Raw genomic sequence first — 17070 nt, forward strand, 5'->3', positions numbered from 1 at the left:
GAGATCACTGTAGATCTCCTTATGGTAGTGTCCTAGGTGCAGTGATCTCTAGCATCTTCTCTACGTCTTGCTAATGATTGCTGTGTTCAGTTCCACTCACAGCTCCTCAGATATCAGAACAGTTATGTAATAAAATCTTGGCTACAGTTCGGCCAGGGTTGGTAAATAGCACATAACTGACATACCATAGAAATGCCAGCCAATAACAATGTCCAATAAGACATGATGTACCCATCTATACTTAATGTTCAATGATGTTGACATTGCTGAACCACTTGCCATCAATATCGTGGGGATCACCATTGACAGAAACGTAACAGGACCAGCTGTATAAATATCACAGCTACAAGAGTAGGTCAGAAGCTGGGTATCCTAAGTGTTTCAACCCCTATCTACCCAAAGCATTTCCATCCCCCTCAGATCACAAGTCAGGAGTGTGATGGATTACCTGCCACTTGTCTGATGAATGCAGGTTCAATACCATTCAGGACAACACAGCCCGTCTGATTGATATCCAATCCATCACTGCTAAATTTCACTTACTACATTGTGGTCTGAAGTGTGTACCATGTACAAATTGCATGGCAATAACTTATCAAAGCTTCATTGATTGTACTTTCCAATACCTTACCACTGGGGAAGACAGGTGCATCAAATGGGCTGGATTCATCAGCAGCTACAACTTGTGCAACAGAGATAACAAGGTGTGGAGCTGGGGAAACACAGCAGGCCAAGCAGCATCCGAGAAGCAGGAAGGCTGACCTTCTGGGCCTAGACCCCCTGATTTAGAATTAAAAAGCTACATCTTCTTCATTGCTGGGTTATGTAATTCTTCCATACAGCGCTGTGGAAATACCTTCACTACATGGCCTGTGGTATTTCATGCGGGCGGCACGCCATCATCTTCTCAAGGACAGCAAGGATGGTGAATAAATGCTCCCTTTTTGAGTGACACCCACGTACCATGGATGAAAAACTGTTGAATAATATGCAAGATTTTTGTTTTCACTACACCACAGTTGAGAAAACTTATTTTTGAGCTTTACAAAAATGTTAGCACATGTTTAAGATGAAGGTACAGAAGTGCAATGTGTTGTCCAAACTAGGTTGTTTGGTCATAAGTAATTTCAGATTCCTGAACTGTAACTAAACTGAGTTTTCTTATCTGAATGTTTTCATGCCCATCAACAAGCCTGCCACTGCAAGAACGAAGCAGTCACTGATTTATCCCAAAATGTGCTCAATAAGGATAACTAAAGGAATTGGGAAAATATATAGATCAGTTATAAACCACACTTCACAACAAGAAAATCTGCAAGCTTGAAAATTCAATTGGCATGGCTGAAGAACATCTGCTGCTATTGAGCAATTTCTCGGTTAATGACTCAAGGGAACAGTGTCTGCTTCTGGGAGGAGACTGACAAGCTCTTGTCGAATCTGAAATTGCCGCTGGTTCACGCATAAGCCAATTCCTTTGTCTTTGAAAGTGCTATTGTCGGAGCATAAAATTACAGTGCAGTGCCTATCATTCATCAAACACGATTCTGGTCTTCCGAGGTCAAATTCAATCACAAAATAGTTAGAGCAAGGCCATCTCCTACAACTGAATCCAGGTTTTCTCTGCAAAGCCTGTGATTTGATTTAACAGGAGATGCTGTATGTTCACTCTCTGGCCAGCACTTGGGTTCCTGCACAAGATCAAATGCCAACTAATGAGGAAATGCAATAACAGTAGAGCCAGCACACATGCATTATTCCCAGCCTTTAGAAAATCTCAATCCTTAATTACACATTTCTATTGACTTTTAGTGCCAGATGTACATTTCTATTCAAATAAACTTGGGTGAAGATTACTAATATTTAATTAAATCAACCCATGAAACTCAAAAATGTTTTACGTGATTTTATTCCAACAAAACAGACTCTATCACACGCAGCATGAAGCTCACAGAATAACCTAAATGTTTTTGATCAATCCACATCCCATTATTGTACAGTGAGCCAGTCAGACTAGGTCTGAGAAACCTACAGCAGCCAAAGTTTCTTCTGCCTCTGCCTGTTTGCAGTTCAATATATGTCTTCTAACAAGCGTGACTTGCAAACACTTTCTAAAATTTGAAGGTTCAAACAAATAAAGCTAGATGTCCATTTGGCCAGCCTAAGAAACAGTGATGTTGCCCAAAACTTTAAATAGAGGGTACAACAACTGATTTCTGATCCCCATTTTAATCTGTGAATTTTAGTGTACTGGTGAAAAGCCAAGGATGCAAGGTTTTAAATGAGGTGCAGAAGGATTTAAGTAGTACAGCAGTGGGCCTCGGTCAAGCCACATGGCTGAACATTTAAGGCACGTATTGGACAAATCAGCTATTACAGGGCAGTGTTTCTCTCCTTTACTAAATTAAAAGACTTAATTACCATTTACATTACTGGGTGTGTGATTTATTTGTACAGACATTATTTCTGTCTGTTTTGGGTGGTTAGAACAATTAAGTGCAACTTTGACGTACAATTTGCTGGTTATGCAGTTAAGGGAATGACTGTATAAACCGAAACTATTAAGCTGGACCACTCTAAACATTTTCAATGAATTCCTTTGTTTCCAAAATAGTTTAGTGGATCTAAGGAGAGAGCAATGAGGTTATTGCAGATCATTAAAAGTGTAGAATGTTCATTTCACCCATTAGGTGCAACTTCTATTATTTGAATTAAATGTACAGTTCGTTAGAAGACAAGAGGGCAGTCCCCGCTTTTGCTGTTAGCTGTGTCAGTCAGAGTCACGGTCAGGGTCAGAGATTGCAGGTTCATATCCTACGCCAGAGAGTTATACTCAAAATTGACAAGAATGCGTCTGTGCATTACTGAGACAGTGCTGTGCATCTGGAGGTATGGTTTTTTGGATGGGATATTGGGGGCCCTTTTTGCCTTCTCGCATGGATGTAAGTAAACTAATGGTGCAATTCACCTGACATTGTCTTGCAAGGTTTATTCCTCAACCAGTGTCCAATGTCACTAAAACAAGTGATCAGATTGTGGTGTTGCTATTGTGGGAACTTTCTGCGTGGATATTGGCTCTATGTTTCTGACAACAATGACTCTGTTTCAAAAGTATTTCAATCACTCTAAAATGCTTTGGATCATTTACTTTTTTGATCTAGTTTTCTTTTTCAACTCAATTTTTCTATTGTAGAAGGATATTGCAGATACAAGCTAGTTTATTTTTAAGCACTCAAAAATATCAAAGAAAAATGTATAATTACAAATGTAAGTTATTAGCTTGATATGACTGGAGTAATTTGCTGTGCGATGTAGATTAACAAATTTCAGCTGTAGTCTGAAACCCATAGGGTTCCTCTTAGTCTTTCACTGATATTGCAGGTAAGTCTCATGTCATTTCAGGTCTCATATTTTTTAAAGTGGTGCTCCTGTGTCTAGCATTCATTAAAGCATTCAATATTATAATCAGTATGTTTTATTTTTAAAATTATGATTGATGGACATCAGGGAGTAGCGAAACAGTCCAGTCTGTAAAGTGCTGACTTTGTCATTACCCCACTGTCAACATTCCATTTGAGGCATTGCCACATTGCAAAATTTTGCCCATGCAATAGGCCAACCCTCCCAATCCTATACAGGGCTTAACATTTGGGAAGCCATATTAAAAAAACGAGCAAGCAAGAAAACTATTCAATTATGTATAATAATACTCACAAGGAATGTCTCTATTTTAAGTTGCATCTGTTGTAATTATAGTGAGATTTAATCACACATTTTAGCTTGCCTGCATTAAGAATTAAGATGCATATACCTTACAAACTGGTTCATTTTGATTGATAGATGGTCATAGTCACATGTCAACTAGCTTTCATTTAATTCTGTTTCTCAGGCCTTTGAAGTGCCAATGGTTTCTACTTACCAGAGTCCGCAGGGGACTTACTACGCCGGGAAGCTCCAGAGCTCTTGCCTGTGGACCTCTGTGAGGCATTAGCTGATTTGGCACCAGGATTTGTCTTCACCACACGACATTCTAGTTAAAAGTAAAGAAACATCAAATTTAAGAACAACCTCCCACAAATAATAATAAATGACAACTTACCACATTGAATCTGACTTACTTTCTGACTAGTCTCTTTCCTCCCTGGGCAATCTATGAACCATGCACTATGTGCATCTCTGCATTACCAACAACATTGAAATTTGTGTGTTGATGCTGCTGTTTTAGAATTGAGATGTATTGATCATCTTGTCAAGACTTACAGAAATTATTACTATATTAATGGTTGTGATGAAACTTCACTTTGAGAACAATTAATAACTGGACCCTTACCGTGAGATAATCTTGATCTTATTTGTATATTAGATAAATGGCAAAGCAAAATATAGCCACTGTCAACTGAGAGAATATGATTTATCTGTGTATAGCCAACAGCACATTAATGCTTGCAAGATTTTCTTCACTGGTCTTATATCCACAACCTTCCCACAGCCAGGTGTACGTTTCATGAACTGCGATTCAAAAAGCATTTTTTAATTCTACTTCTGATTTTCAGGTTATGAAATTAATTGAGAAAAATGGTTGGAGTCAGAATAAGCTGTGTGGGAAACTCTATCCCATGCAGTGTCATTACCTAGAATGTTTTTGACGTACACAAAAGTTCAAACAAAGAGTTAGCTACAGTCCAGTTTGTAACAGCCATATTCCATACTCCATTCAACTGAATAGTTTTTTTTTCCATCTTTTACCAAGACTCATATGTAACATATGGTCATTGTTCACACTTGAAGGAACCACAGCCTATAGACCTAGAGTTTGGCAAGGAACAAATTCCTTTGGGATATAAGTAGAAAGTGAAGAAAGCAAAGAATGTAATTTAATGAGGTTCCCATGAGCAATTTACAAAATTGTTGCTAGTTCTTAACCATTGAATATCAATATTGGTGTGTCTCAGTGGTTGAAACTTCACTCAGATCATTATCCAATATTCATTACCCAATATTCCATTTGATAAAAGATCAGCTCACCTATTTTAAATAAACCATAAGCCAGCTACTCTCCAGGGTACACTTGTGACTCAGTGATAGCATCCCTACCTCTGTATCAGTCCAAGACCAATCTTTCAGAGGTGTGTAATAACTCAGATACTCTCTGTAAGGATGGTTCAGTAAAGACAGCTACACTAGGGAACATGTTTTATGTGGTTTATTTATTAAAGAGGCAGCCATAAACAATTTATGTTGTAACAGAGATTGTGGTATAATCTGAAGTTGCTATAATAAGGGACTGCTGTATACTTCAGTGCTCCTTACAAAGTAGGCTAGAGTACAGGAATTAAATGACTGCTAGACTGAAATAAAACTGTCTGACCTTGATATGAACCAGGATTTGTAATCGGTGGCGTATTACTGGCAAATCATCAGAAAACAACATTTTGAAATGTTTAGTTGCTGGTGCGTGAAGTTCAGACAATTTGCTTGAAAGGTTATGCCTGGGGCTGATACGATTAGAAACAAGCTAAACTGCACTGAATTTTATTATATAGACAAACTCATATATATGTAATAATCACACACATACATACTTATACACTGAGACAAAAACACATATATATCTACATATATTAAATATTATATAGACAAACATTAACACAGCAGTCAAGACATGCACTGAATCCAATTGCCCCTTTCAGATTGATGACATGTTTGATGTCTGTGAGAAGAAGAAACAGTAGAATCTATGAGCTGGTTACTATCGCTTGGCTTTTAAACATTCAGCTACTGCGTCGCATTTTGCAAGAAAGCAACTTGACTCCATTAAGGGAATCGGAGGTTTCAAGTTGAGTGTGAGCATATGGCAAGTGGAAGGGAAATGGATTTGAGACCGTGACCAGGTCAGTCATGATTTGACTGCATGGCACAGCGAGCTCAAACAGCTAAGGGGCGTATTCCTGTAACATGAAATTTCTAATTGTAACAATCATTTACTATTTACTAAATATGTCATCATCTCGAAATAGTTTTGCAGCTAAAAATTATTTTGTCTTTAAATTTTAATACAAGGTCCAAATATAGCCAATCAAACCAATAGGTACATTCAGAGATCAAAAATCAAGCCAAGATCTGGACAAAGAGTATCTTAATGACTTCAGGAATAAACAGATGTTGCTGAACTCTGCATACGACCAAACATGACCAGGTGAAAAAAACATTCAATTTCAATTCAAAAGGTAATAGAAAAAAGAAGTGATAGCAAAAGAAAGTAAGAAAGAGTGACAGCCAAACTTAGAAAAGAGATCACAGCAGGAATTGACACAAAAGGCGGCCATAAGACCTACTGAAAGCAGAAATATCAGTGATTGAATTTTAAAAAGGGATTAGCTGAACAACAACAGAGACATACATTGGCATTCTTTGAGAGATACAGCCACAATTAATAAAAAGAGACTGGAGAATAACTAAACACCACAAAAGAAAGAGAACAAATCTCAAATTATCTAGTCAGTGTTGAGCAGTGCACTTGGAAATATTGAATATAATGTTGCTACTTTATATGTGTATTTCAGAACAAAAAGTTGGAAAAGGTACAGAAGCTTGTGGGCTACATCATTGTACCTAATGAATTCTGCACTCGGTTTTATTTCAATGTTTCTCTTCTCCCGTCATCAACTTTTCTTCAAATGTTCATCCCAACACATTGCAAACGTTTCTGCTTATGAAAACCTGTCACCAGTGAATCCTTTACTTACCAACATCAAAACCTCCCAGCTTCTGGCTTCTGTGCACCTCTTGGAGAGTACAAAAGCTTTAATCAGACAATTAACAGATCATAACACCTGGCAAACATCTGAGCCATTTTCTCTTAATCGTTTTTTTAAATCCTCATTTCCTCTATGGGGAAGGAATTCTTTTCAGTTTCAGTTTTCCTATTTTAACATGTTATAATTACAATATTGTTCCAGCACTTTAAACAAGCTCCAATGTTTTTTCTTCAACCTTTCAATGAATTAATTTTTTTTAAAAGACTATTCTGTGTTTTATTAACTCAAATTTTGTATTCCAGAAATTTAGTTTATTACTTAGGACACTCCTTAAGAGTCCTAGAAATTAGATTTATCAAATAACATTATCTTCACAAGTCTTTACTACTGTCCAAAATTAATTTAGGTGAAGTTTACAGAACTCACCAGGTCATGCCTTGTGTACTATGTAACTCTTTTTTATTCACTCACTGGATGTCAATTTAGCTAAGCCAGTATTTATTGCCCATCCCTAATTGCCCAGATGAAGGTTAAGAGTCAACTACATTGTTGAGGGTCTGCAGTCATACGTAGGCCAGAACAGGTAACAATGGCAGATTTCCTTCCCTAAAGGACGTTAGTGAACCCGATGGGTTTTTACAACAATCATCAATGGTTTCATTATCATCATTAGTCTCTTTATTGAAGATTTTAATTGAATTCAAATTCCATGATCTGCTATGGCTGGGTTTGACACGGGTCCTTAGGACTTTGAGATGGCATGACTTTTATTAGTTAGCAAGGTAATTTAATTGTAACATACCTGGCTGCATGACAATTTAGAATATTAGTGTTCTATACTTTATTCCGTTAAGTCCCTTAGAGTAAATCTTTTTATACAGTCAAGACATAAATATGGAAATGCTTCAATTTCCACAGATTAATTGCAGATTTAGAAATGACTGAACTGCTTTCCCTTGCAGGTTATTCATTTATTTCAAAAGTCAAAACTTTTCATTGGCTTTCTTTAAAGTGCTAGTCACTCTATGCAAGAATGAATACTTCCTCAATAATATTCTTTAATTTGTAGCAATTAGGAACTTCAGTTTCCTTGCTTTCCTGCATCCTCATTTCCTTTGACATATTAGCATTCTAGGTTAACAACCATATTCTGGTTCAGTACTGAGTCCCGTACATAGGTCCCAAGGTTGTGCACAGCAGACAATTAAAAAATATTTGTAGCCACAAATTAAATCTGCAACAGACGCAAGTGGGCATTCAAATCTAAATCAAAGTTCTGAATGTTGGTCTATCGAATATAGTTGCTCTATTGCGCATGATTTTACAGTAAAAATTTAATTGTAAATTTTTACCTTGCTCAGTTATACTTTCCAGTAAAATATGAGCTAAACCAAACTATGTAACTGCTTCAGAGATGATGGGAACTGCAGATGCTGGAGAATCCAAGATAACAAAGTGTGGAGCTGGATGAACATCGCAGGCCAAGCAGCATCTCAGGAGCACAAGGGGCTTGGCCTGTTGTGTTCATCCAGCTCCACACTTTGTTATCTATGTAACTGCTTACTGCATTTAGTTAGCATTGATCTCTTCCGATGCATTTCCTCATTCATAATTGGTATAATCTCTGTGTGCTTTAAATCATCAGCAATAACCCGTGCTTTTACTTTATTGTAAGAATTAATTGTAAGAATTATTGTATGTATTAATCACTTCAGATTCACATTTTCAGTGCAAAGTCATGTTTGTTCGATCAATTTAAATGATAAAATATTTGACAGATCAGTCAATGTAATTAAATAACATGAAGTGTGGATAACAGAAGAACATTTTTTAACCTAATTCTCACATCTTGCACATTTTGGAATGCTGTAGAATCTCTAAACTATCTTTAGAGATGTGAAAAATGATTTCAGTGTCGATGAATAGTAAGCATAGTTTTGTACTGCAAGGAGAAACTGAATGTCTCACTGCAAATTGTCTTATTCCTGTATTGGCTAGATTTAATTACCCACATCTGTTAACTACTGAACAGTCCAAAATATGATTTGTGGAGTTTGTGAACACAGCGATTCTGTAAGAAAATGAAACATGTAAATTAATAATATTACATTATATATCCTACTTGGTGCTTAGGTATTAAAAGGAAACTAAGGATTACATAGTGAATGAATTTATATCCAAATAGTAAGAAAAGGGTTAAAGATACATCCATTCATAGTGTCTAGATGCATTACAAATAATCATTTTAAGTATTTCAGAACAATCTTGTCACGTTTGCCTGGAGACTTCCTTCTTGTGACATTAGCACAGGTGTCAGAAGCCCTATTTTACACATGTAAACAGGGTTGCCATAGTTCCGTGCAAATTCCGTAAAGTGCAAATTTATAATAATTCCAGATGAATAGAAGTCTTTTTACTTAACTGCTTAAATTCAAAATAATAGTGGAGTCAAAGAACTCTACAATATAAGAATAATTACTTGATTTTCCACTCTGCTGACAATGATGTGTTAGGACCATTAAATGATATTCTTACTGTCCAATCTGCACCCTGTTTTGGAGGAACTCACTCAAATAGGCACAACTGAACTGGAAAATGAAGCAACTGAGCTATGAGATCTTAAAGCCAGCCACCCCCTCTGGCAACTGTTCACTCCTCCACTACTGAGGGTTCTTCCCTTGGCTCTTTCCACTGTCTTCACCAAATAGTTACGTTTTATGTGTGAATCTGAACAGCAGGTTTGATACTGAAGGACATCATAGTTGCAATTTCTAATTTGTGAACTTTTCAGAAAGATTTACTAGATAACAACAAGGTCTGCACCCAGGTTGATTTCAACATTAACCATTGCTGAAAACTCATAATACAAGGATGCCATGGCAAATGACAGTGCTGTACCCAAAGTAGCATCTCTACCTAAGGTGTATCTCAAGGGAGGTTGCAAGTTATTCTGATCCTATTCAGATGCATTTTGCAAATGAAATACAGTTTGACCCGATTCCCATTTCTGACTTAGCTTCCTCATTTGTAGAAAAGACCTCCTGTTTATCTGAGGAGCAAATATTTGTGGGTAAGGATTGATGCTAATGTACTGTCTGTTAACCAAAATGCAGTGATTGTTCACCATAGCTCGAAATCTGGAAGATGCTGCTCCAAGTGAAAGTGAGAGAGAATGGAGGAGAGAAATCAGCACCTTAAAAGATGGAAAGTCTGCCAGGTCTTCCAGCAATCACACAGCTGATTGGCTGCTGATCGACTTTCTAACCAGATTAGAACCAGGATCAGGATGTCCCTGTAACCTCAGTAACCAGAGAGAGGAGTGGTGGCGGTCAAGGCAAGAATGCACATCTGAAGCAAGCTAAAGAGAGTGACTTTGACCAGCCACCTCACCATCATAGTTGCACGCACTATTACAGATCAAGGGACAGCCCATTCCCCAGCACTGATCAACCAGTTATTTGATTAGCTCATTCTTCCCCAGCCTGCCACTGAAAAGATTGAGCCCAATTAGGAATAGGCCCTTATATTAATTGACTGTTTGTGGGCCTCAGATATCAACAGCGTGCCAAAATGGAACTTCAACCTTTCCATCCAGAAACCATTTTGGACAAAAGGCTGGAAAGGTGACAAACCTCATCTAATTAAATTCAATTCCCACCTCTATGTCAGGAAGATTCCATCCACTGTTCATCATTTTTCCAGTTTCAGAAAAAGTTCGACTTGCAAAAACAAAATGTGGTTTTTACCTCAAGTTGATATAAGCTGGTGACTGCACCAATAAACTCAGTGAGAATATCTGAGAATTAAGGTCAGTATAAGTGAGTGTATTTTGGATGCGTTAAACAACGGGCACCAGTAAGCCCAATGCATTTGCACCAGTTCAGATAGATTAAAACGGAGAAAAATGGTAAATATAACACAACCGCAATATGAAATAAATACAGACGTAACATTGGATTTATTGTGAAAAATGTCAAAAAGATCTGAAAAGTATTCTGCAAAGTAGCTGTTATGAAATATTCATTACTTCTAAAATTCCTTGATGTGACTAGAACTGCAAAGCCTTAAGTTTAAAAATAGGTAATGCATTATGGCTGGAATAGAGGATCGTGATTTGCGCCATCTTATACACTAGAATAATGAAGGTCTATAAGCCAAAGAAGACACTGAAACGTGTAACTAAAGAGTTGTTTATTTAATGATGTTAAACAAAATTATTGACAGATCAGAGAAAAATTGAAACCAAACATAAAAGTGCGGGACTGGCCTCCCCAACCCCCAACTATAGACTCCCAAATTGGAAACGTCATCAGTTGCAGGCTATGGGAGGCTGAAGATAGATAGGAGGCTCACTTGTTCTGGACCTGATCCCCATGGTCCCTTTCCTTAATCATCAAATCCTTCTTTTGTGTGTGGCAGAATAGCTTTCTTCCTAAATGAAACAGAAGGATGAGGATATCAGGAAGCAGTAAGCTCTTGAGAGCTGGATATCATTATCTTTCAAAAAACTATCAAACAGGTTGTGTGGTGAATGAAGGACATTCATAGGACAAAATCTGCCAGACAACATATGAACATGAAGAATTGAGAAAACAATGGTGCTTCAGTCCAGACTTCACAGAGATTGGTTTGTTCATCCATTAATCAGCTCAACTGGTTTTCCACTTAAGAAAAGCTTTAGGGAAATAAATATTTAAAATAAAAAGAAAATATTATAATATATCAAATATCAGTGGGGCTGATGTCATCGATTCTCCTGGTCAACCTGTGAAAGTCAGCAGCTTGAAAAAGTTCTTAGGCAATTTTAGTGAAGTCCACACACTGAATGGTATTTGCATGTTGAAGTAGGAGATTAAATATTGGTTGAAGGTTTTCATGATGAATGCAATAACATCGAAGGAGACAAGTTTATAGTTGCACCCAATATTCCCTTTAAGCTATGCAGCTGTGTGTGTAGCTGCAACACAGTCCCACGCACAGTGATTGGCATCAGCATGCCCGTGCATTGATTTCTGGTTCCAGAAGCTATCGTCATGCAAGGACCTCATAGGCCTGCAAAGCTAGAAAGGAAATTAGAGGGAACATGATGTAATACGTAGCTCTGAAATGAGCAAATGATACCTTAAAAGATTTCTTCGGATGAGGTGATAGGCGTCAACGTTATCGTCAAATGCGTTCAACTCAATGACCACCACATCCAAAGGACAATTCTAAACTTATCTCAGCCATCACACATTGGGGTATAAGATGTGTTAGTTGGGCACCATTGGGGTTGGGTGGGGGTGTGAATCAATGTGTGAACTCAAAACATCTTTTGAGAGTACAACAACAGACTCATACGCAGTGTCAGGATCATTGTTTCTGAAATATGGGATGGAAGGTGCTCCTGCAGTAAACAAGACAGGACATCCACCACCTGAAAACAGGATTGTCACATCAATTCTGAGATGCTTGGTTACTCTATCCACTGGTCCTTTGTGGAATGCAAAAAATAGAGACACTGGGACGGTGAAGATCCTGTAGCTTGAATTTGTCAGCTATCCTTCAATGTCAGGATACAAGTGAATAAAGACCATTTCAGCGAGGCAGCAGAATTTGTACATCCAAGGACAAGCTAGTAATCAGTACCATCAGTGGAAAAAAATTGGTTTCAGAGAAAAATCTGTTGACAAAGCATAAATTTGATTCCCAAGTAGGTGGGAGGAGGAGTTCATTGAACGCACCACATTTGCATTGTTTTTGAACATGTCACCATGCAATGTAGCCTACTCTCCAAAGTTGAAAGCAGATTTATTGTTGAAGGCTAACTCATTTTTGAGGTGATGTCTCATATGAAATGATTGCAGGTTGCTTGGTGTGCAGGCAGAAGTCAAAACATAAGGTACTTTTACCAAGATGAAGGGTTTTTGAAGAGATCAGGATGCATTGTTATACTTTTCTGAATCATTAGAGATGAAAGATTTATCAAGGTAATGCCAAAGCATAAGTTGCAGGAGCAAATTTCCAAAGGACATGGTGGAGGTGCAGTGGTGGTTGGCGGTGGGGAGGAGAGAAGCCTTGGGAAGAGGTGAAATAAACACATACCATAAGATGAATTAAAGACCAACTTCTCCAGAAAGTCCTTATTTCACGATTAGATTTCACTGATTAAAACTTACATTGCCAAACTCGTGTGCCAAGAACACCTGTTAACAATTACAAAATTAGGGTAAAACAAAAGAACAATGGAAAAACATGGCAATGATCCAAGATAGCAAATGGCAGAAAGGTGGAATGATTAGACAACAGAGCCAACTGGCCAGGCTCAAGATTTAAAATGGATTGGTATGAATTTTGAACTACAAAACAAACATTAAACACATAGAAGTTATCAATCACTTAAGAAGTAATACTTACTGGATCAATTTCACAGGATTTGCATTCGACGCTAAAGAATGTGAGTTGAGCCAGACATTCATTTTTCCATCTTCAGACAAGTTGGTCTGCATTGTCTAGGTCAGCAGTGAGAGGACTTCAGACATTTTAAAGTGTGAAATAAAAGGTGACTGCTGACAGAAGGCATGGCAAAGTGGAAAAGTGCAAATGTGCAGAATTCACTGATTTCACATCAGAAAAGATAACACTATGACTTGTTAAGCTTCCAAATGACTTATTCTAGATACACTCTGAATTTTTCATCAAATGAGGATAAAGAGGGTAAAGAATCATGTTTTCATGAGTGTGATCAAGGCCCTAAAAACAGAATTTATTGGGCAGGGGCACTCCTCTCCAATTCACTTGTGCTATTTTTGTTTATTTCTTGACCATTTAAATTTAATTAAGTGGCTACACTCAAAATACTGCCTCGATGACAAACTACTTTCTTGCCAAATATAATTTAATTGCAGGATGAGCATGAAGCCTCCAGCATCTTAATAATTTAACATCTTTGTCTAGTTAAAATGCCCAATTCATGCAGAATTCAACAGTATTTTCCTCAGAACAGTAATGTCTCATATTGGCCAGAACCTATTTCACTCTTGGTGGTCTGGTTCACTCCCGTAAGTGAGATATTTGGTTTCAACTGTTTAGAGCTGGATTCAAAGTGCCAAACAGTTGGCATTGTATCATGCGATAGCTATAATCTTAATCCATGCAAATATTTACCATTTTCATCCAGTGAAAAGTCATCTTGAGCATATCGGAACTTTTCTGGGCCACAAGCAATGAACACATCATCATCCCCAAAAAAGTCCTGTAGACATGACACCTGCAGAAACCAAATATTAAAAAAAAATTAAAAAAGGAACAAGAAAAAAATTTACGTGCTCCAAGTGTACTCCTTTCACAGGCAATATACAAATTATTCAATCATATTCCAGCTTAAATTCAAATTTCTGAAAAAAAGTCACGTAAGTACTCATGAGGCGCAGAAGTAAATTGAAAAAATGTTGACGTTTGTCCACCTTTGGCCAATCCTGACCTGCTCTCTTCCAAACAAGGAGATGACTAGCACAGAACAGATTTGTTTTTGTACTCTATTATTCCAACAGAGATACAGAAAAGCCCCTGAGTTGCTAGTTTTGAGAATTGTGGCATCTGCTTTTGTTCAGCATGAAGGGCAACAACTAGATCTCTATGCAATGGGTGTAAATGGATGCCCTTCCTCATCACACATACAGCAGGGGGAGAGATATTTAATCAGATGAAAGGGAAGTGGCTTCCCACCCCTGCTATAGTTAGGTCCATGGAATGATCTTCAGTTCTGAAGTGGTCAAACTGGATTCAAAATGTTAACTCTGTTTCTCTCTTCACAGATAGTGCCAGACCTGCTGAGTTTCTCCAGAACTTTCAGTTTTAATTTCAGATTTCTAGCATCCACAGTATTTTGTACTTCATTGCCAGTGGAGATGCTTAAGTGACAAATAATATTCACTTACCTCCACTGGTACTGTGGGTGGGGGATTCGGCAAGTGACAAGCCCATAAATAAATTCTGTCAAGGTTGCATCAGGTGTCCTGTTGGGACCCTTCATTCAAGGGCACTCAGTGTCTGATTGAGGAACCCAGCTTTGGGAAGAGGTAGGGGTTGGTGGGGTACCACAGAAAAACTGTACCTCTGCACTTGCTGCCCATGTGCACGGCCATCCTGGGCCAAGAGTGGGTACGCCACTTGCATTAACTACACAGTCCCCTGAGTAATACGATGATGCTGATCAATAAAGTGTTGCCAGTAGTTCTCGGCAGACAGGACACCAGTCCTCCTGACATCCTTCGTCCTCGGTATGGCCCACCGCTACCCAATTAAACACCTGACTGGCACTTAATTTGGTGGCCCTTTCTGATAAGAGATGGCAAAGGTTTTTCACAACTGACCGACCAATGATTGCTTGGAGAGAACTCCATCTCAACCATTTAATTGTGTCCCAGTCTCTCTTCCAATAAGTACAATTAAACTTGCATTTACATATTAGCATTTGTGCATTCAACGTCAAACATGATACTTAAATCATCTTTTCTAAAGCAAAAGGGCAGAATTGACCCCTGACTTCCATTAACCAGCACACTCAAATCTTGTCACATACTCCAATTATAGACGGGTATTGAGGAATATCAAAGTAATTACAAGTTACTCATTGATAATTATTACTCATTCCCGACTTTCCAATGTCCCTAACTTTGATTTATATATTCTAAATATAGTATCAGTACATCATAGGCTGATTTTAGTAAACAGAAGATCAAGCTGATTCTTAGACTAAACATTTAAAGAATGGACTATCATCAAGCCAATGTACTGTCAGACGTCTAATCTGGGAACGCTTTGAAGGAATGGCTGAAGGAGAGAATTCATTGCGAAACAGAATTGTGGTTGTGATATCAAATCCCATAACGCTACAGCAGTGGGTCAGGGAGATGGAGTTAAAATAAAGGAAAGAAGAATTGTGCCCAACCTGTTGCTTTTTATGGCAGTATCATTTCAAACTCTTCATTAATGCATTTAAGCTGGCCTGTGATTTACATTTTACATCTCAGGGTTCAGAAACACAGCAGTGAAAGACAGCAGAAGATGGAGACTGCTCTCCACATGGGCCGGGGGAGTAAGAATGTTTCTCAGCCATTTTCATTCTCCCTGCCATGAGATGCTCCCCGATCACCACTCCTGGTACCTCGTGGTATCTTCTCTATCATGGTTTGCGGTAAGGGTATTTTGAAGGAGCTTGCTACCACCAATCGTCCTTTATCTCCGCTTTGTCTTAGACCTATCTAGCAATTAGTTGTGGAGGATATACCACTGTAGACTACTTACAGAACAAGTGTTGTTCTCAGATAGCAAGAAGGTTTACTGCATGATAGCCATAATGCAACTACATTTGGTCAGGCATAATTGCTAGGGTCTTTAAGGAGTGACCTGAGATCCCTCTGCTCCCTCCAAAAAAGTAAATAGGACCACTTGTTTCTATGCACAAACTGTGTACAACATCAGCAAAATGAGTGGAATCAATGTAACATGAAAACCAAATCCGTTCATAACCATTACAGTACCTTTGTACAACATCTACCCTTTCCGTCAAGTTATTTTCCCTATAGCTAACCTACTATACAAATCTATATAATTATATATCATTTACTGTGACTCATTAGCCTGAGATTCCTAATCCCATTCAACCCCCCCGCTCCCCACAATTCCAAGTCTCTGAGTTTACATTTGTAGGTAGTCTGTTTGTTTTGCACATCTCTCAGACTAGGATGAATGGTAGGTGAATGAGGACTGGTCAGCCTGGTACTGACCATTTTTTTCGCCAGAGGATCCTCTATCACTTAAATAAAGTTTGTAGAGAATGCTTTACTGACGTTGTTCTTGACCCATTACTTTATCTCCTGGTTTTCCTTCCTAGAAGACAGCTATTCTGTTGGAAGAGACACTTTCTTCCTTGTAGTATCCTGGATTTCTGGATCAGGTAATCATTTTCTAATTGGAAGAGACAGTCTCTCTTTTTTGCGGTAACCTGGATTCTTTAGAACAGCTAACTTCTTCCTCTGGACTGTGTCCTGGATCATTGGATACTGTCTGGCTCCCGTGGAGTCATGTGCGTTAATCTCCTTTGGAGTTGTTGATCAGGCTAAATGTTTTCAGTTTCCCATTGAGGTTATTTGATTGGTGATGTCAACATTTTCAGACACTTTGTTGATTTCTGAAAAAAATTCAGCCCTGTCAATTTTGATGAATTCCATGGAGTGGTTCTCTCCATAACGCCAACTGCATTTGCTCACAATAGCTTCCCAAAATTATTATCTATGCAGCGTACATCCCTCGAAGGCACCTGCTCATTCTA

The 17070-nt window shown here is 38.2% G+C and overlaps 1 protein-coding gene across 4 annotated transcripts in view; it reads right to left on the reverse strand.

Annotated features, from left to right (window-relative positions):
- Nucleotides 1-17070, reverse strand: part of LOC125458638 (neuronal migration protein doublecortin-like) — a 168405-nt gene that overhangs the window by 16254 nt on the left and 135081 nt on the right. For 2 of the 4 annotated variants that reach the window (XM_048544060.2, XM_048544061.1), the window contains exons 4-6: nt 13902-14004; nt 6744-6782; nt 3917-4027 (exon numbers count right to left, since the gene is read on the reverse strand). In XM_048544060.2, coding sequence (XP_048400017.1) covers nt 3917-4027; nt 6744-6782; nt 13902-14004 — 253 coding nt within the window. Of the gene's footprint in view, nt 1-3916; nt 4028-6743; nt 6783-10929; nt 11188-13901; nt 14005-17070 lie in introns of those variants that run through there. The other 2 variants (XM_048544062.2, XM_048544063.2) reach the window with 2 other exon arrangements.

This window comes from Stegostoma tigrinum, chromosome 15 (genome assembly GCF_030684315.1).
Source record: "Stegostoma tigrinum isolate sSteTig4 chromosome 15, sSteTig4.hap1, whole genome shotgun sequence".
In the NCBI taxonomy this organism is placed as follows: domain Eukaryota; kingdom Metazoa; phylum Chordata; class Chondrichthyes; order Orectolobiformes; family Stegostomatidae; genus Stegostoma; species Stegostoma tigrinum.